Here is a 21,285-nt window from a genome sequence, read left to right as displayed (position 1 = left end):
CGCTTCTGTTTCCCCCTCTAATCTTTCATTTTCTGCTACACTTCTCCTCCTAAACCTCCCAGTGAAAATAAATGTCGGATGATGTTCTCTTAAAAGAGAAAAATAATCTGTAACAGCATTTTACAGCATTTTACTGTGTTTGCTGGTTAATATATCTCCACAGTGAAACTAACATTTAGAATCTATCATATCAACATAGTCATCATGATCCAAGCTGCAAATAATAGAGTGTGTCACTGTCAATTTTGCTTTCTCACACTTCCTTCCCTTCACTTCATCTGATTTTAATAATCCCTGTCAAACCACAAACAGTCCAAATTACCTTCTTGACACAGAAGCTTTCAAGGAAGAGACAGAATCTCAAATTTCATTTAGTGACTACAAAAGCAAGCTGTCCGACTGGACAAATATTATTTTCACTCTTGACAATCTCTGTAGAAAAGCATGCTTTTTAATTTTCACTGAAGCTACCAAGGGTTTCAGATAAACATCTTGTTCAGCAGAGATTGACTCACAGGATTAGCAAACCAACAACTGTAATTGTGTTTAAAAAATCCAGTTTTGAGGAGAAAAAAATTCAAGAAATAATAATCACATGTCATCAGCTGAGTTAATAAAAAGATTATACAAACAATTTCAATTTAGTAGATCTCATAGGATGTTTCAAGATCATTTTACATTTTGAAGATTGACCAAATGGCTGTTCCATGTAAATAAATAATTCAATTTCCATAAATATATTATGTAGTGTAAATCAGAATTTCAAGGAGGACAAATTTACATTCAAAGACACTAGCAACAGTCTAAAAAGGTTACCATTTGACAATGGAAAATATGTTCAAGGAAAAGAAATTCTGCAGAAGGATGTCATCTGCAACCATTTTCCACTCTGTTGGTTTCTCCTCAAACACTCTGTTTCATCTGTATCAATTTAAAACTAACTGATTTCTCTGATAAGGCAGAGATATACAGTATTGTATAATTAGCATTTTGTTTTAAATTATGTGACTAATCAAAGCATAATACATTTTAATACAAAATATTTTTTCACATAGACCCATCAGTCTCTAATTATCTGAAAGTCTACTGCTTTCAGTCTTTTAGCTGAAAGTTGTAATCAGGTTTTGAAATGCTACTAGCTATGAAAAAAGAAAACACAATAAACAAGATGCTTCCCATCAGAAGACTTACGTGAAGTATTTGTTCAAATACCTCAGATGATTGTCCCATGCATGAACTTAAGTCTAATCAAAGCCATTTTAAAATTTGACAACTAGTCAGTATCTACCAAAAAAAATAAAAGCCCACCTTTGATGAATCTGTAAAATCACAACAAAATGCAAAGACATATGCATAGATGGTGTTTAAAGTTCCACAGCGATAGAATTATGGTTTCTACTAATACAGAAGCCTCATAGTGCTCTGTCAAAAGTTTGGGCTGGCTCTACATGAAGACTCACTCATATTCCTGGCCCGATATCTTCCTGCTTGCCTTCTGTTTTTCTTAAAAAAATCTTAAGGCAGAGCCTTCTCGCTAATTCACAAGCCACACATAAATCATTTTTCCACCTAGTTTCTCAGTGGTAGCCTTTATCTTCCCAGAACACCCTCTCCGTATTTCAATTCAGATTTGCTACTTGATAACTTCATAACATTATATGATCTTACATTTTATTTTGTTGCAGGAAATACAAATCCTCTCAACTATGATGCTACAAAAGCAAAAGGACACATAACTAAGTGGCAATTTTCAAGAATATTTATCCTCAATATTTTTTCATTCCTGTTGAAGAAGAATGAAAGAAAAATAAAGGAATAGTTACAGTTAAAGGAACTTCCTCCTTTGTCAAAGACATTGTAAACAATACCTTTAAGCTCCAGCCTGAAGCTTCATATCATAGAGCAACAAAGAGTCTCAAAGCTGCCAGCTCACGAAAGAAACATACTGTATTCATGGTGGAGTTCATTTACCTTTATACTGTTACTACATATGCCATGGAAATGCCACATGGTTCAAGAATACTCAGAGACAGTTCTAACACATTCAGCCATTTCTTCTGGGAAAGAATATTATTTCAAGATATGATAGAGGCAAAAGCACAAAAAGGGAGAGAATTAATCATTACTAAATACATTCACATTGGGAAAAATAAATAATTATTTGGAGCCAGACCAGGTCATAAAATACTGTGCAAAAAGGAAAGACAATCAGCTGATTTGTGATGCAGAAAGGGCTTCTTTCCCCATCTTAAAAAATCTACTATAAAATTTATATTAGATTAATTAGTGCCAAAACCACTTAGCCTTTGGTTTCATGATTAAGAGGGCAAGTGTTCATAAATATCTTGTAATTCAACACCATGCACTGTATTATTTCTTACATAATTACAATACTTAAATGACTTGTGCAACTGGACAAGAAGTGGAACTACAGTGTAAACAATGTACATGACTTGCCTATTACATAGTAACAAAAACTCCACTGAAAACTAAAAATCAATTTTTGTTTGGGTTTTTTTTTGGTGGTTTTTTTTTTTTTTTTTTTTTTTTTTTTTTTTTTAAGGAAGACTACATTTCAGTTTTATAGAAAGACCAGAGACCATCACAAACTAAAGGAGTAAAAAAAAATTTTGAAGGTCAAATTAACATTTTAGCAAATTTATTTTCCTTGCATTAATTTCAAAGAATTTTACAACTTAAAATAAATAAGCCATGTAAGAGTCAAGGAGGAAATTTATAATACAATCACATTTTTAGGATTTACTCTCTATCTTTTTTAATTGCCTAAACCTGTAATAACTAAATAATAATAAATTAATAACTGTAGCAGAATATCCTTTAGAGGCATGAGTTGTCATCAAATCTATTTTTATATAATAGTTATATAATAGTGAACCAGAGATTTAATTTGACTCCTTTAACTTGTAAGATAAATTATGCTTGTTGTGACCTAGCCACCAGCAAGTGGTCTCAAACCAAGACTCTCTTCACTGCTACACTACCATGAAGCAGTTTGAAGGACATTACCAGAAAACCCAAAATATCCAATGAGAAAACTAATTAATGGCACATAGTCTGAATAAGGAAGAAAGTATTCGAAGGTAGAAAAGTGGGGTAACATTTATTGAAATGACATGTTTCCTAGGTAAGCTGGTAATAAGTGATATACAACACCCTTATGCTAATCTTTGGAGCTAAACATTACTCAGAAATTTTAAGTTTGTTCCAAATAAATTAAACAAAAGTCAATAGCTTTGCAAGTGTATATCGAGCAAGGGTATTTAACAAATAATTTGATTTTTCCTATCAAGGCAGACCAGAATGATTTTTCCATTTTTTTTCCTCTAGCACAGTGGGCACCAGGGATGAGCTTATTACAGTATTAGCACAAAGAAGGTTGTATTCCTCACTATTCCCGGTCACGTTGTGGTTAGACATGTGAGACAGCACACCCAACAAACCTTGGCTGAACATCAGCAAACACTGTGCTTTATTGTTCAGAGCTTATTTTTACAGGAAATTCAAATTTGGTCTAAACAGCCCATTGGTTCATACTTTATACCCCTAGACCTTGAACCCGGGATACACTTGCACCTTACGAAAGATGATATTGATTGAAGCACCTGTCAGTCAGCCACGGGGCCAGTTTATGGAACTGGGCTGGGTTTCTTATTTATAACTGGATTAATGCTCAGTACAAGCCTGTAATTTAATGTGGCAACAATTCCCTATATTTACATTACCTACCATAACTTACATGTACCCATTCTTAAGAATTTAAAATATTGTAGAGACTACTATTCTGATTTCAAAAAATCCACTTATCTGTACTACTAGATTACTTGGCTCTCTAAATCAGTTGTTCTTGGAATAATCACAACTTTTTATTCAAATTTGGTTTTTGTACCATTACATACTAATAGCAACTCATGCTAAACTACCTGAACAGAAAGTTCTATTACATTTAACAGCAACAAAATGGGAAAGCATATGTAAAAAATAACAGAAACTCCCGTTTACCTGCTTTTGTTTCACATATTTTAAGTAATTAAAAATCTTATAATAAGGTTTCTGTATGTTCTTGGTTTAGGCAGTAGTGTTCAATAAAATGGAGTGATTCTTTATGTGGAAAAGAATTAATAAATAATTAAAGATAATTAGGAATTATCAATACTTTATGGGGTTTTAGTTAAAGTACTTAAGGACTAAAGTTCATGTAACTTGTAAGCTCCATAGAAAAATCAGCAAAGACATAAGCAAAAGAAGTTTTGAAAGAAAAGCATGTCATTTTGACAACAGGATAGCATTCTTTGACCAATACTCTTACATTTGTGTTTTATATTAAAAACAAAGATGGCAAAGCCTATACTGTTTCCACTGCTTTTATTATTTTTCTGAAAGCAGACGATATGCAAAGAAACCAAACCAAAACAAAACAAAAAAAAGCCCAACAAAACCCAAAACAAAACAAAATTTAAAAGGTTCTAACTCCAGCCCACAAAAGCCAAGAAATTTAAAGTTAGTCTGACATTCAATCCTTAAATCATGCAAGGGTGCTTCTTTTTTTTTTTTGAAAAATGACAATGCAAGGTAATGACAAGCTGTCAGCCCTAACTTTGAATTGCCTGAAGTTTGTCATCTGGTGTTTGTGTCACAACCTTAATGTTATTTAAATGTAGTTTTTAGTATCTATTATTTAAAAAGGTCTACTTTATGACAGCAAAAAGCTTTGATGGCATAAACCTCAAAGTACACTATAGTGCTGGTATGCCAGTTCATTAGAAGTAGTGCATAAAACATATGCTGTTGACAAATCTAATTCATTAAAGTTGAGGTAGAAGCACTTTAAAGCATCCGGATGGCATCATTAGCTACAGTTCCTTTCATAAATTATTCCTCTTTTTTCTTCTGAATGACTTTGTCAGCGTTCCCTTTTCAGACCAGGAATGTTTTTGCCTTAAAGTTCAGTATCTTCAACATGTTTGGTCAAGTTAAATAAGAAGCTTATTTGCTAACATTGAAATTGTAAGCTGATTATTTCACCCACATTAACTAAAGAGGAATAAAATTAAGCAACAATGTGTAAGCCTTATCAAACATAAAATTTTAAAATTAAGAGAAGTAGAGATTATCTAGTACAACAGAATAACACTCTGGAAGCATTTTGCATTGCTATTGAGAGAACTTGGATTTGATATTGAATTCTGCAAGAGAGAAGATTAGGTACATCACAGAGCTGACGGCTATATGACGTATATAGTTATAAAAGGAAGAGCTGCTAACTCTATTACTTGGAGTGTTAGGTAAGTATCGGAATTGGTACAGGAACTAAAGGCTACAATAAGGTCCATAAATGAAGCAGAACTGGTGTTTGAAGCACAGCCCATCAGAGCCACCTTCCAAAAGCAAAAACACGTAACTAGTCAAAACCTGATCAAATTCCATCTCAGAATATTGTTTCCTGTGAGAACATTTAAATTCTTATCTTCAGATCAGAAAGAATTAAGTCCTGTCACTGAGGTCTTTTAAAACCACAGTGCAGGAACTTCACTGAATATCTAAACAATAAAATGAAAAACAATGCTTTTGAGGACTAAATGTACTAAATATACTTATGATTTAATTCCACTAATAACATATTCAAAGAAATTCTGAATGACATTATATATACAGAAACTAAAAACTAAAAAAAATCAAAGTTTCTTAATCAAGGATTCTTGTTACACATTTTTCCTTTAAATTTTTTATAAAGAGACCTAAATTTATTCACTGAAAAAAAAATTACCCACAGAATTTTCTTCATAGAATACATAATCATTCCTCAATATATCAGTACCTTATACAAGTATTTTCTAATTAATTACCTGGATTAGCAAAGAGTGCAGCCTTGTTCAAGAAAAGCCCATGAACAGCAGATTACACCATTCTGTATATTTTTAGACAGAAACATTTACACATATACCTTTTCAACTAGATTAAGTGCCTCAGGTTAATTCTACTATCTCCTGCAGAGACAAAATTATTCCAACATAAAACTTACCGTGAAAATTTAAGAGGTGGATGTCTTAATTTGGAAAGTAACTTAAATACGGAAACACTTCCACAGATAATTCACTGAGGCCTGTTTTATGCCTCCCAGAATTGCAGCAAATCAGGATCTGGAAGCATCTCTCAAACCAGACTAATTTAGTGTAAAAGTTCTTTTAGAGACAACATACTGTCCATTTCTAGTTCTCTATGCTTGAATACACAAATTTCCTCCTACAGGTGTGCAAATGCTCTGTTCAATATGCCTGATTAAGTCATCCTGCCAACTACGCCACTTGTAGCAATGTAGCAGAGAGAAGACTCGGTCGGGCATGAGAAATATGACAGTGATTACGCGGATTATTATGATTAGAATTAATGCTAATACAGTATCTAAATTTGTCAATCCAGTATATAATATAAGTGGGTCTAAAGGTTGTAATACCAGAGGCTTGGCTAGAAACATGCAGGTTTATAGTCTTGCTTTACAGAATGAACAGTTACAAAGCAACAACCTATGTATGTGGCTAGATCTTACTGCATTTTTTACTCAAACCTCCCAAAATTAGTCCCCCCTGTCTTTGGGCTGGAAATACCCTGCAGGCATCCCTGCTAGATAGAAGAGGGAGGTGTTTCACTCAGAAGCTGCCTGCAAGCTCAGGAGACGAGTTTGCCCAGTCTGTGGCAACATTTTATACCCTTTTGCAGGCCAAGATGCATCAAAATCAATCAAAATGATCAGAGCTCTCCCATCTCAATGATGCATCTCCCATCTCAATGATGCAACCATCCAGACAGTCCCTCCTGCAATTCCTGCCTGTTCTTACCTTAGAACGATTCCCACCACATCATTTTATCTTAGGACAAATGAAATTATCTATCAGAGACAATCAAACAGGAGGAGTTGTATGTGTGTGTTGGAGGTGGGGGCAGGGGAGCCGCACACAAAAACCTGATTGTTTTTTGTCAGGTCACATTTGCCACATTAGTCAGCATTTACTATTTACCTCAGAAGATTAATGACATGTATGTCCAATATGCTACACAAATTTTTTCTACTTAGTGTCTGCATTAATCCTCATCCTGCTCTTTTTCCACTTTGTTCCTTCTCCTGCCATACTGTCGTTACATGTATATGGACCAGTCATCTAAGCTGAAGCTTTGCACCACCAAAACATGGGAAGAGTTACCTGCAGATGGGCAAGCAAGATTTGCAAGATCTGCTGATAACAGGTTTCCCCCCTTAAGGGACAAATAAACATTTACAAATAACCTCTATGGTCCTCTGTTCAAACTTCTACTAGTACTACTCTGCTCAAACTTCTACTCGGCCTTGGTGAGACACTTCCTGGAACACTGCATCCAGCTCCGGGACCCTCAACGTTGAATCTTTCTTGCTCTTGTTGCACCTTCATTATCTACCCTATAATAATTAATGCCATACTTTCTCCTAACTTCTTTTCAGCATTCTTGTCCTTCCATCCACAATCATCTCTACCTTTTCCCTCTATACTGACCTCAAGTACAGTGAGCTGCAGAGAAGGTAGAAAGTGTACAAGTAACACATTACCCCACTGACTATATCATGTCTAACTTGATTTTCTAATGCCTGCAACCAGGGCTCATATTTATCTGCATTCTTGTCATGCTGTTGGCAGTTGCCTAGTCAGAAATAAAACAGGGGAGAGATGTGTTATTGCAGAGAATAAACCATTCTGGAATATTCATAGTATATACAGATTGAACTTAACATTCAATTATTAGCAAAATTTACAATATCTTCTAGCATTACCTACATTTACCATCTTAAATGCAGTTACTTAGAGAAGAACAAAAGACAAAAAAAAATGCATTTTACAGCCTGAAACCCAAATAATCCGCAAACACAATGTCAATCAGCTTATGGGCATTCTCAAAAAAAAAAAAAACAAACAGAAAAAGAGAAGGTGGAAGGACTTTGATGAATGAAAAATTGCTGATCACGTCAGAATGGATCTCCCATGTAGGAAAAAATATTATTACAAGATCACCAGGGAAATGAGGTCACTTAAGTATTCAAGGCAGGTATACAGCACATTTAGGACAGGGCAGAAGAGCAATAATATGATTAAGAAGGTCTAAGAAGCAGTGATAGATTAACTCATGTCAGCCAATGAAAAGAAACTTGGATTTTATGTGGTAGGAAAGTTAAATATTAAATGCAAAATAAATGCATTTCAGACCTATATTTTAAAAGAAACAAACAAGCAAAACCTTAGTCCAAGTCATGAGAAACTGAAAGTATGCTAAAAAAATACAGTTCACTAATTCATTACTGGGTGAACGAATAAACTCACATACAGAAGAGTTACAGAACAAGCTATTGAACACTATTCTGTGCTCTCTATGTTTGTCCATCAACATTGATTCACTGACATACATTCAGAAAGTGAGCTGGCAGAAAGGCAGATGAATGAAAGGATATGAGAAAACAGGGTGAGCTTACAATAGTTAAAAAAATAAATGTTCTTTGGAATAAAAATGGTTACATGAAAGAAACACAAAAGATATGTCCTGAGAAGAACATGAAAATGTTTTTAAAAGTAAGCATTTAGTTATGATAACAGAGAGTTATATAATCAGTACAGCTTGAAGAAAAGCAGGAACTTTCACAATGCTTGTTCTGCCTTTCCTGTATTCATTAGCTCATGAGAGAAACTACAGGTATGTTTATAGAAAGATGATTACTATTAAGAAGCTCCTGTATCTTCTGTGGATTTATATTTATTATTTCTAATCCTTGTAATCCCTTATTACTACAGAAGAATATTTAAATTCCTTTGATTTCAAAAAGCCAGAGACAGTGTTTCATACTGCAGAAAAAATGGACTTTAAGAGGCAGAAAGTTAGATTTTTATCCACACGAAGGCAGTATGGAGACACTTCATACTACTGCTTTACATTTTATGACTGGTTTTTCAGTGTAGTTTCATGATTGTTTTTTTTTATAAAGCTGTGATTACTAAATGCTTGCCTATTGCATTGCGAGTTTCATTAAAAAAGTATACATATTATGTTTAGACAGAAGGAAAAAACTCCAATGAATAGTTTTCCTTAAACAGTCAACTGATAATCTTGATTGCATGATGGCAAGTATTTTAAGCACATACTACAAAATATATTCCAGTAATAACAAATCTGTCAGATTATACTTCACAATGGAAAGATGCATTTGCATGGACTTTTTCACTTTCAAAATGTGCAAGTAATTACATAAGGAATTCACACAAAGGAAGTCAAAAGCCTTATGAGGGACAAATAGCACACATGATCAAACAACAAAAAAGAAACCCTAACTTGCAGAGTTAAGGACAAAGTGGCAGAGGCTTTGAGAAACAGACTGAGATTTACAGACAAGGATGAACAGTGATAACACAGAAAGCAGCAGCAACAATAAGGCCTGAAGAAAGATAACTGTGTGAAGTAAAATAGCTATTACTGGGAAACGTAAGAGGTGACATTTCAAGGCAGAAGACATGGTAGTAATAGAAATATGCATAGAAGATAAAGGAAATAAAAAGTATAAGGTAGAAGGCCAGAACAATGTATGAAATGAAAACTCTTTTTTCTTCTCTCTAGGTGACAAATTTAATAAAAGAGTTATGAAAGAGATGGACACCTGATACACTGTAAATAAAATCTTTCTGTGATAGGAGAAAAGGAATATTTATTTTCCTTATCTTGGCTTCTTAATGAACTGGACATGACAGCTGTACAGCCATTCTTGATCATCCTTAAAATGTAATTAGAAGTTGTACAAGTCAAATACCATGTATGTAGTATGGAAAATCACTTCCTAAATTTTATAGAACATGTCACAGGTACAGTAGAAGAAAATATGTAAAAGTAGATACTATCTAAAAAGATATCTCAGAGACAAACTGTTAAAACACAATTTATAATACCGAGAAACTGAATTGTATATTTGAAAAATACATTTAAAGGAAACTAGAGGGACTTAAAAATATATCAGTTAAAAAGCCTGCTCGCTATGAGGCCTATGAGACATAAGAGACACTTAGCTACCATAATGAGATCACAACAAGGATGGAAAGGAAGAAAATATTTTAGACTCTTAATGAACCAAATAATAGAATCAGGGGTGGGTGAATTCCAAACTTAGTAGTCATCACTGAAATAATGGTTAAAAAACTTAATTTCTTAGAGCTACATTTTGGCAACAATGTATTTCAAAGAAAAAATACATGTGACATGTTTGAGATCAGTTACTTTGATTCCACACTATTTTATGTGCCAGGGACACAGGAAAAAAAAATTAACTCTTAAACGTAAGAAATGGTCATCAAGTAATTATGAATGATTGAATCAAGAATATCCTGAGTTAGAAGGGACCACAAGCATCATCGAAGTAAAACTCCTGGGCCTGCACGTGACACACCAAGAGTCACACCACATGCCTGAGAGCGTTATCCAAACACTTGTTGAACTCTGGCAGACATGAGGCTGTGACCACTTCCCTCAGAAGCCTGTTCCAGTGCACAAGCATTCTCTGGTTGAAGAACCTGAACCTAACCTAAATCTCCCCTGACAGAGCTTCACAGTTTTGTTCACTAGGAGTTAGTTTACAGTATCATATGCTGAAGACTTCTCCAGCCTGTTAAGAGTCCTGTGAGGTAAAACTGCTGTTAGTTATCAGTTATGTAATGAATAGTAGCCAGTCCTAGTTAATAAGATTTAAACTGTTTAAAATAAAGTAAAAGTTTACAAGTATTAAAATCAAGACCTTTACAGTCCTGACAAATCAATAGTAAAAGTATAAAGATGCAACAGGTACAAAATACAAAATGCATGCAACCAATAACTGAAGTCTGAATATTAATTATAACTATTTAAGATTTTTTTCACTGTCATTTTTGCAAAAAGAGTAGTGACAATGATTGTTGATGGTTACATATTTACATATAAAAATATAACAGCAATGTTAAGGAAACAAGAGATAGGAAAAGCCTCTGTAAGCATTAAGGGTACCAGAATACTTTTTAAACAGCAAGACAAGAGTCATCTGTGCCCTGGAAGAACACTTTTTCTGTTTTGGTATTCTGAGAAACTCAGATTTAAACCATGCGTCCAACCTGCTGTCAAACTTTAGATGTCTGCACCTATGTGGTTTTGGTTTTTGAGGGATACCTGTTTTATAGCAGTGGTGAGCTCAAAGCATTGCTTCTATTGATCTAAGCTGCAGTGACAAAAACTCAGAACTTGTGAATTTTGTTGTGCATATCTCAATTTACAGGTCTTAAATATGAAAGAATATCTGAAATACCTCAATGAGTACAGGGTGACTTGACCACAATTCAGTTCTCTACAGAGGTATTTCAAGCAATTGTTTTTAATCTTTTTTCTTGTATGCATGCATTCTACTCTCAAAGTATAGAAAAACCCAATAAAAGTGTTCTACAGAGCTACTTCTTTTTTCCAGGAAGCATCAACCGATTTCTTGTGCAGTATCTGTTCAGTGCATCACATGAGAGAGAAATAGTCAAAAGTCATCTCTCAGATACAGAAGGAACCAAAATAAAGAGTGGGACGCCGAAAAAAGTTTCATGAACAGCAGCAGAGGTACAAGATGAATATTATTTTGATATCTTCATATTGCTTTGTAACCGGAAAAAAATCAAGCCTTGACTATCGTAACAAAAACGTTGTACCAACTTGATCAGAGTGGCAAGAATGCCTTCCCTTCATCAACAGGGCAGAAAGCCCTTCCCAAAAATACGCGGCTTGATTATCTGGCTGTAGCACTACCTTGTCACCTGCCCTACGAGGGCCATGCATTATGTGGCTTTGAAACCTTGAAAAGTTTCTCCGAGATACTGAGAAACTGGTTCTGAGGGTCCGAAATCCCTCGTTCCTTTCCCGATTCTTACAGCCAGCCTGTTCCAGAGGTTCCTGTTCCACTTCGGCTCGCATACAGACCGACACACCCCCCTGCTAGACCGCCTTCCACAATTTTAGTTCCGCCGAGCAGCAGACGCGGCGATTTCTAGATTCCGAGAGAGCACAGCGCGTTTCGCCGCCCGCCCCCAGCCTGCCCCCGCCTCCAGCGCCCTGAGGAGACTCCCTCCTCCCCGTCCGGCGCAGGACCGCCCCTTCCCGCTCCGGCAGCGCACGGGCCCGGACTGCCGCACCGCCGGGACCGCCTCACACGGTTTTCGGCGTCGCCTTCCCGCTGCAGCTGGCAGCGCCCACCAGCGCCTCGGACCCCCGGGAGCTCGGGGACTGCGCAGCGCCTTGCACGGGAGAGAAGGCGGCCGCGGGGAGCGCCGCTGCTCCGCGGGCGGCCGTAGCGGATTCCAGCCCGGTCCCGCTCGGCGCCAGAGCCCGGCCGTACGGTGAGCTGAGGGGAGGGGCAGCCCCAGCGGGGCCACTTACCCGGCCGGGATCCCCCCGCGGCTCGGCGCCGGCGGCCCCGGCGACCGCGGAGCGTCAGTTACAACGTCCCGGAACGGCCGCTCCGCCACATCCGGGGGCGGGGCGGGGGAAGGCGGGAACTCGCCGGGCTGCGGCGCCTGGCGGGCAGCGGGCCGGAGCGAACCGAACCGAACCGAACCGGCGTTAGCACAGCGCCCACTCCCGCGGTCTCCGTACGTGAACGCTGGGGGCTCTCACCGCAGCCAGGGGCCCTCGCTCGACACCTGCTGCCCGGGACCGCCGCCAGCCCGCCGCACCCGGTGGCATGTCCCTGTGGCGGGGGCGGCGGGGATCCTTCCCCCGCGGGGCGAGGGGAGCTTGCAGGGAGCGGAGCAGGGAGCCTCCGCGGCAGCGGAGCAGGGCTTCGAAGGGCTGAGCCACCGCGCATTTGCGTGTAGAGAGAGCCCTGATGCCAGACCTGGGGGGCTCGGCCCGCTGCGTGTTGCAGTTTGGGAGTCTCAGGCTACTCCGGTATCGCCTTTTAGGTGTCTTTGCTGTGACAAGCAGTGAGAGCTTAGAATGTGGTGTACTAGTATTCATTCCTTTTGGTATGTTTTCCTATTTTATTGGAAAAAAAGTAGCAAATACTAGTCAGGCCTTGCAAGCAACTTCCCATGGTGTGTACTTTGTGTGTTAATGTTTCCTTTTCATTCTTCTTTCAGCAGATGGCAAGTTGCACCCAGAAAAGGATAATACAAATCACTGGATTTAAAAATCAAGAGAAGAAGGCACTACTCAAATGCCTGTTCAAGCTGAACTGTGTTTTTGTAGAGAGTAAGGTATTGTTCATTACAATACAGCAAAGAGAATTAGAGCTGGAAATAAGATGCAAGTCTTAGAAGAAAGAACTGTGCAATAGGTTAGTTATGTATAAATAGACAAAGAATTTAAATGTTTCCAGTGATACAAGTGTGTTGTTTTGTTTTGTTAGAAATACAGAAATTGTACACATCTTGTAGCAAAAAAGCTGTGCAAGAGTGAAAAAGTCTTAGCTGCCTGCGCTGCTGGTGAGTAAAAGATTTGCTGTTTAATTTCGTAGCATCACAGCATAAGTCTAGAAATGACCCTTAAAAGGGTTTTATTTATCTGTTTTCATTTTGTGATTGAACTGTGTTACAAAGCTTCATTCTTCTTGTTCCATTAACCTTGATTTTTAATACAGTATTATGTTGAAGTTATGATGAAGTCCTCTTTTTTGTTCTGATTTTTTTCTCCTAAATGATATTCCTACTATTTCCCTTTGTTGGATCTGCATCTGTTCCCAAACCGAACACTTTGTTATACATTAGATAATGAAGTCATGCTCAAATTATTTGGATGCTTAAGAAAGGGTAGAGGGAGCAGGAACACCTGTAGTCAGCATGGATTTTTGATGACAAATTCACATGAAACATTCACTGGTAAAGGTCTGTCATGGTTTGACACCGGCACAATGCCAGTGCCCCCATGAACATGCAGCCTCTCAATTGAATGCTGTGAAATGCAATCAAGAGCAAAGCAGGCCCAAGCTTAATAACAAGGGAAAAAAAAAAAACCTTTATTAAGCTACTAGTACTATACTACTAGAAAAGGAAAAAGAAAGGAAAAAAAAAACCACACACACAAAATTGAAAATGCAAACCTTCCAAAGCATTCCTCCTCCCACCACCCAACTCCAACCAACCACAGTGAGACACAATCTGGACCCCAATCAGGTTTCCACCCTCCAGATAATCAACACCCAGTCCATCTGCAGGGAGAGAGGAGCCTCTCCTGTGCCACAGGCCCCCCAAGAAACACAGCTGCCACATCCTGTATTTCCATGTCACCACATGGCACCGCCCGGAGAAAAAAGTTTGCCATGGTGGCCCTCTCCTTTCCATGCACAGTGCTCTCACTACCAATGCATGGATGGACAGACTGCTTTTAGGATTTTTCCTTTCAAGGATGCCCTGCCAAGAGGGGAAAAAAGAACAGTTCAGTTTTTCATTTTTGGGACCACAGTCCCCCCTATTTTCCCCTGGGGCCGAGGGTCCAAGAACAGAGATCTTCTTCTCTTCTTCCTCTGCGAAGACAGGGGGCACCACCACAAACCTCCTTAACTTTTCTCTATTCGGTCCACTTCTGTCTTTTCCCAGCTGAAGCAGGTCTCTTTGGCTCACCAGCATCCTCCTAAAATACAGTCTCTCTTGGAGAAGAAGACCGGTTTAGTCTGTGGCTACCAAGAAAAAGTCCAGCCAAAAGCCACTCCATCATCTCCTCCCACCTAGAATTTCTCCTTCTACCATCCCAGGGTCTAAGCTGTCTCTCTTCCTCTCTTTCAAACCGAGGAGGAGAAAAATTTCACAAAGCTTTCATTGCTCAGGAAGGGTTAAAAAGCTTTCATTGCTCAGGAAGGGTTAAAAGTCCCAAGTCCCAGAGATGGCTCGCTGCCCAGGCTCCAGCTCCCACAGCCCGGCTGGGCACCTTGCGGCCCCCCCCGCTCTTCTCCTTCCCCACGGTGAACTGCTGATAAACTGCCGCTGTGTCTTTCTCTCTCTCTCTCTCTCTCTCTCTCTCTCTCTCTCTCTCTCTCTCTCTCTCTCTTTCGAGAGAGAGAGAGAGAGAGAGAGAGAGAGAGAGAGAGAGAGAGAGAAAGAGAGAGAGAGAGAGAGAGAGAGAGAGAGAGACCCCCGGTTCCAGTCCCTCCACCCTTGGGCCTACCTCCAAAGGCCACATGGCTTTCCCCTCCCCAACCCAGCTCATCACCGGGGCAGGGGAGAGGCTACACTGTGCGCTGACCTGAACCAAAGAGAGCGAGTTCTCCTGGGAATTCTGCTTTTAACCCCTCTGTGTTCTCAGAGGCATGTCCACCTTCAATTGGTCAATATCTAGATTGACCTCTTCCTTCCGAGAAAAATTCTTTTTCCCTGTCAAACCACGACAAGGTCACTGTAAGTTTCTGTATGCAGCAAGAGAAAATTCCAGGCTGTTGCCATTCTGACACAAGCTTCTGGTCTTTCCTCTTTAACTAGGGTCTGATGGTGAAATCCCATACATTAGCAACTAAAATGCTTTTAGAATGAAAATTCTGTATTTTAAGACTTCTTTATAGACTGATGACCTATCAGAATTCTGTGATGCAGTTTGAGTATCTTGTAGTTATAAGATATCACAATACCATTTTTAAGCATGATACTTATTTTCCCTATATCATATTACTCTAAAGTGTTAAAGCAGTTGTTAGGATGGATAATCTTAGAGATGATAGACAAATTACTAAACATACATTTGGTTTTAAAGTTATATGTAAATTCTTTGATTTCCACATATACATAATATATGTATGTATGTATCTGTGTATTTTTCTTTGTACTTAAATAAAATTCTGATTACAATCTTACCAAAAATGAAATAGACAAAAGTTTCCAAGAGGGGAAAAATATTAAAATGCGTCTAGGTTTCTGGCACAGTGCTTCATTTTAGCAATTTTAAACCCTTGAGTTAATGTTTTCTGACATTTGGAGTCTAAAATTTGAAGATGTTCTTTTAACAGAGTGGAAATGGTGCATGTAGTGTCCTCATGGTGAAGCAAAACTCTGTCATGCTTCAATACATACAAATCTTCCCCAGTACCATCTTACCTCTTCTTAATCCAGAGGTGCTAATTTTGCATAGTCATTGCTCTTACTCACCATGGCAGAGACAGTGTATTCATTCCTAATTTGTTGTTTTCCAGGTAGTTAAGAGATCATGTTTAAACACATTTAGAACTCCATAGAGTTCATCAGAAATACTATCAAGGATTCCACTTGTCATGTACTTCCTAGCTGACAAGTTTTGGGATGGAAACTTCATGTGAAAGTCGTTTTAACATCCAGGTCATGCGCAGCATACCTTTTCCAGTCATAAATCGACTGGTACCTGTGCTTGGTTTTGTAGAAGTGCCATCTGCGCTCCTGCACTGAGACATTTTGTCAGTCAACCCTGCTGTTCTGTGAAACCAATTAGGTTCACACAATTCAAGTTCTCTTACAGTGTCTTCTGTAGGAAGTATTTCAATACAGGAGCGGGGTACTAACCACTGCTCTTGACCTGAACCTGTAAGAAGAGAGAGAGACAGGGAAGATCATTACATACTATATCAAAAGCATAGATGTGGAAGATGAAAGAGGAGAGGTGGAGGAGGTGGAGCCAAGGGATGAGAGAAAAGGATGTGAAAAGAAGAAAGGGGAAAGAAAAAAGTCTAAAACTGTGCCCCCCAAATATTGATAGTCACTACATTAGCAGTGCAAGTAATATTAAGAATATATAAGAGAAAAAGCTTACATGTTAAATGTCTAGTCCTTCTTTAAAATCATAGGTAGTAAAATATTTCTTCATTTTAGTACATTTGTAGAAGTGTCAAATGGTATTAAAAATAAAGGCCTTACCAAGGTTCTGTGGAAGTCCTAAGAACAAAATTTGTGATGTTGAAAAAATGTATTTGATATTTTTGAGGACATAGACAAGTATTTTATCTAGGAAGGGTAAAAAGGTACTTAATCATTAAAAGAAAACAAAGCGATCATTTTCAGTGGCATTGTGAAATTTTTAAATGTGAAGTGGAAGACTCTTGTAATAGGAAGAAGTTTTTTAAATGGTACTTATAATTTCATCTTTTATTTGACAAGAAAGTTTAAGTTAATTTTATATTAGTTCTTCAGTTGATTGCCATTTGTCTCCACAAAAAATCTTTTGTGGTTGACAGTTCATTTTCTTTTTAGGGAAGTGGGTACTAACTAAGGAGTACATAATTAATAGTGCTGAAAGTGGCAGATGGCTTGATGAAACAACGTACGAATGGGGATATGAAATTGAAAGAGACACCCATTATTCACCTCAAATGCAATCTGCACCTAAAAGATGGCGTGAAGAACTGACAAACTCTAGTGCTCCAGGGGCCTTCCACAGATGGAAAGTTGTCCTCCTTGTTAAGAGAGGTGATAAACGAATGGCATGTATTAGAAGGTAGGAGTTCCATCACAGTTAATTTGGTCCATAACAACCTCCAGCTATTCAAACAATTATTTTCATTAATATATTTCTGTACCTTTATAATGACTTTAAATCTGTAACATCACTGCTTTTCTTGCCTTCTTTTAGTATAGTGTTTAAAATAACATGCATATGTTTTTATCAGGTAAGCTGCTAACAGAAACTTCATGAGGCAAGATACACAGATTTACAGTTTTTATTTTGTGTGGGCATTAGATTCAAATAGTAGCTAGAACTGTATACTTTATTTCACTTGACTAGGTGACCTGACTATGTTTCATGGATCTGGGCCACAATGCTACTGACCTGATGAGTCTGTGTCACATTTATGTAATACATTCTTCTAGTTCTGAAGATGTAATTTGTTCTAAAACACATGACTCTAATATATTATAAATACAGGTAGGTTAGAAAGGGAGTATACAGAAGCAGAAAAGGAAAGAAGGAAAAAAAGAAAGGTAAGTAAAACCAAAGTGCAAGAATGCTGAGAACATGTTTCTTTTCCATACTCTTCCTACACATTTGGATTCATTACTTTAAATTCTATACCTGAATTGAACTTAGTGCATATTTAAGTCTTGTTTGCATCTGGTACAGTAAAAGGAGCATCTCCTGACAGTTTAAGAGCTTTCCATTCATTCAGATACTGTCCGGCTTTCTATTGAGATCCCGGTTAGGACTGCTCAGGTCTGAGTGTGCCACAGATCTACAGTCAAGAAGAGAACTGCAGTTTATTGGATCATAGTACAGGGCTTTATGCTATATCACAGAATGCATGTCTGTATTTCATAAAGACATAAAGTGAGGGGTAATTGGAATTGTTATCTTCTGATTTTGCTAACTGAAAGTATTTTAAGTATGCTATTTTTTGGCTGAGTGGGAGAATTTACTATGTCCTGCTACACTTGTGAAAAATGCTGCTTCTTTTTCTGTAAGAACTGCTTATGTAGATATTCATGATAACACTGTTGAAATGATGTCTTGCACACTGCTGTCTGTTGCTATTTTTTGCAATAGAAATAACCTCTAACAGGAGCAACATCAGTAAGATGGATGAACAAGTTTGGTGGAAGATGTTTTTTTACAGACTTTTTCCCATGTACTCAGTTTTTAGTCAGTCATAAAACCCTGACAGGTAGACATTTTTTGTCTTCAGCAGCTACTGGTTTCAGTCATAAAGCGTGCTATTGCTTTGGGGAAAGTCTGGGGTTTTTTCTAATATTTAACAACATTGTGCCTTTTATCCCCTTTCTATGCTCTTCCTGCCTTTAGTGCCTTGCTGTTGGATGGGTAAGTGTGTGTAAGACCAGCACCATTTTCTTTTTATATATCTGGATAATGAAAAATAAAACCTATATCCAGAATATCATTAGATCTTATTTTCCCACCTTTTCTTTTGTCTGACATTTTTTCTAAAAGATGGGAGCACTTGCAGCTGTACAGGTCTGAAAATTCTCCCTGGGGAAACTATTATGCGTAATGGTGCCCCAAAGACAAGCAAATCTCTTCTGTATATCATACTGGACAGCACTAATGCTGCAAATGTATATTTTTGTTATGAAAACATTATACTATATTTCAGAAAAGCAGTGTGCCATTTTTGGTTAACTGCCTAATTTATAGGAAAACTTAACAAAAATATTATTTTGGGATAGATAATGCAATAAATTATAGCTGCTACCATACTTAGAAAGGTACACAGATGAAACTTTTTATCAGACATATTGGAGGTGTACATTGATTCCAATAACTAGTGTTAAATTTTGAAGAGAATAATGTTTTGTTAAGTAGTTTCTTTCATTTTCCGAAGACTTTCAAGTGCCCTTTTATCTTTCTAATGAAGTTTGTGCTGTGCCATACATCTAGAAGCCTTATTCAGTTGCGCTTGCATGCTTGTATTTTTGTAGCTTTAGGCAGTGTTAATATAATATAGTAAATACATCTTTCTAAATATGTTTATTTAGAGTTCTTAAAGCTGGAAAGGCAACCATATGTTCATCTGAAAATGTGGAGCACGATATAACTCATGTATTCATCGGTGGTAAAATTTCTCCTTTACAAAATAAAAAGCATCTCTCTGAAGCTCGACACTACAGTTTGAAATATATAGGACATTACCTTTTTCAAGTGAGTAAACTATTTATTAATTGCTATAAATAATGGAGGGGAATATAATCAGCCAGAGTGTTTTGTGATTTGATTAAAGTTAAGACAACTTTCTGATTCTGGGACCATGTATCGAAAAGATAGGAAGGCTCATGAATATATATAAATATCTGAAAGGAGGATGCATAATAGAAAGGCAGGTGCCCAGTTACAAGAAAATGAGTACAAATGGAAAGTCAGGAACCAGTTGGGTTTTCTTGCTGTGAGATTGATGAAACACTGTTGTCAGGTTGTCTGAAGGGGCAATAAAGTCTCCAGATGCCATCTGGATGTGGTCCTGGGCAAGTGCAGAATTCACTAGAACCAGAATTTTGTTTTACTGTTTCCCTTAAGAAGGATCCCCCATGTTCCATACTTGTTTGCTTACCAGATGCACCATTCGTATTTTGATCTGGAGCTACTAGAAGGCTTCAGAATATTCATTTATTTCTCAGACTCTGGCGTGACTTTAATCAACTGCTAATTGAACCTACTACCCTTGTAAGCAAGTACGAGCTAAAACTCTGTTACCATTTGTAAATCCTTTGGTCTCTTCTGATCAAAGCACTTAGCTCTCTCTGTAGTAAAGGTATTACAGAAGGGTGAGAATATTGGAAGGTCTCAATGTTTATATCCTGAATAAAACATCAATGTGGGCTCTTACCCTACTGCTTACTCTCTTAATGAAACTTGTTCAGGGAAGTTAGTCTCATTTAAACCTTCCAGATAAGATGGAAATTTTCACAGATAGATTAATGTAAAAATTTTATGGTTATGTTAACTTTTATTGATCTCTATCAAAATCATGTGTTTTTTGCTATGCACCTTGAATTCCCCCCAGGTGAGATAACAACTTTCCATCTTAACAAGTCCATTAATTTGCATATATCTTTTTTTGCTTAGATTTCATTAAAGGAACTCACCTCAGAGACCAAGAGAACATTAGCTTTCTATTTAAGTGAATCCAAAGAACTCAGGAAACTGCCAAAGCTCCTAGTCTCTTAAAGGAAAAGAGTAAAATATAGGCAATCAAATCACAGCACTTTCCAGATACATTAAACTTTATCAAAGAATGTTATGGACAAGCTCTTTTTATCCCAGAAGTACTTGCGTATTATTCATTAGATTGTTCCAACTTCACAAATTTATAGTCGTGCTATCTGACTGCTACTTCTAGCAAATATAAATCTCATTCCTCCGCTAAATATCCATACCTATGTCTAGATGATGGATTTAGCAAAATAGCATTATATTCTTTTCAGGGCAGCTGAAACTCCACTGATGTTCAGAGTATTTTTGGTGTGATTTTTTTTTAACTACGTCTTTACTTCATGTTTGTATTTCAGTATCTGTTCTTATTATCTCAACCTTGTAAGTCTACTGTTTCACTACTGTGTGGGATTGTCATTGGTTACATGATGCTATATGGCATCAAATTTATTGGTTCAGGATATTAAAACACATGGATGATTTTTTTTTAGGAAGCTAGTCTCATATTTAAACATTGACTCTAAAAGCTTTGTTAGATGCATGCAGGAGTTTGTAATTTTTTGCCAAAATTGTACTATAAATTGTTTGAATCTAAGTGTTTTGGTGAGGACATTGAAACTAACTTCCATAAAGGGCCATAAGAAGTAAAGATTAGTT

General features: G+C 37.5%; 2 protein-coding genes across 16 annotated transcripts in view; one reads left to right on the top strand and one right to left on the bottom strand.

Moving 5' to 3' along the window:
* Positions 1-12,596, bottom strand: part of KIAA0825 (KIAA0825 ortholog) — a 234,162-nt gene extending 221,566 nt beyond the window's left edge. For 5 of the 7 annotated variants that reach the window (XM_072921922.1, XM_012577417.5, XM_072921925.1 and 2 more), the window contains exon 1: positions 12,460-12,595. The gene's annotated coding sequence lies outside the window, so the exon portion shown is untranslated. Of the gene's footprint in view, positions 1-12,459 lie in introns of all 7 variants that reach the window. The other 2 variants (XM_072921924.1, XM_072921928.1) reach the window with 2 other exon arrangements.
* Positions 12,052-21,285, top strand: part of SLF1 (SMC5-SMC6 complex localization factor 1) — a 37,063-nt gene continuing 27,829 nt past the window's right edge. The window contains exons 1-6 of one of the 9 annotated variants that reach the window (XM_030258229.4): positions 12,052-12,419; positions 13,164-13,277; positions 13,430-13,505; positions 17,223-17,466; positions 18,766-18,783; positions 19,458-19,620. In XM_030258229.4, the coding sequence (XP_030114089.1) occupies positions 13,164-13,277; positions 13,430-13,505; positions 17,223-17,466; positions 18,766-18,783; positions 19,458-19,620 (615 nt within the window). In that variant the 5' untranslated portion in view covers positions 12,052-12,419. Of the gene's footprint in view, positions 12,420-12,544; positions 12,672-13,160; positions 13,506-17,206; positions 17,467-18,765; positions 18,784-19,457; positions 19,621-21,285 lie in introns of those variants that run through there. The other 8 variants (XM_012577432.5, XM_032744312.3, XM_012577434.5 and 5 more) reach the window with 8 other exon arrangements.

The sequence above is a fragment of the Taeniopygia guttata genome, chromosome Z (genome assembly GCF_048771995.1).
Source record: "Taeniopygia guttata chromosome Z, bTaeGut7.mat, whole genome shotgun sequence".
In the NCBI taxonomy this organism is placed as follows: Eukaryota; Metazoa; Chordata; class Aves; order Passeriformes; family Estrildidae; genus Taeniopygia; species Taeniopygia guttata.
Note: the sequence above shows the minus strand (reverse complement) of the source record. Positions and strands in the feature narration are given on the sequence as shown.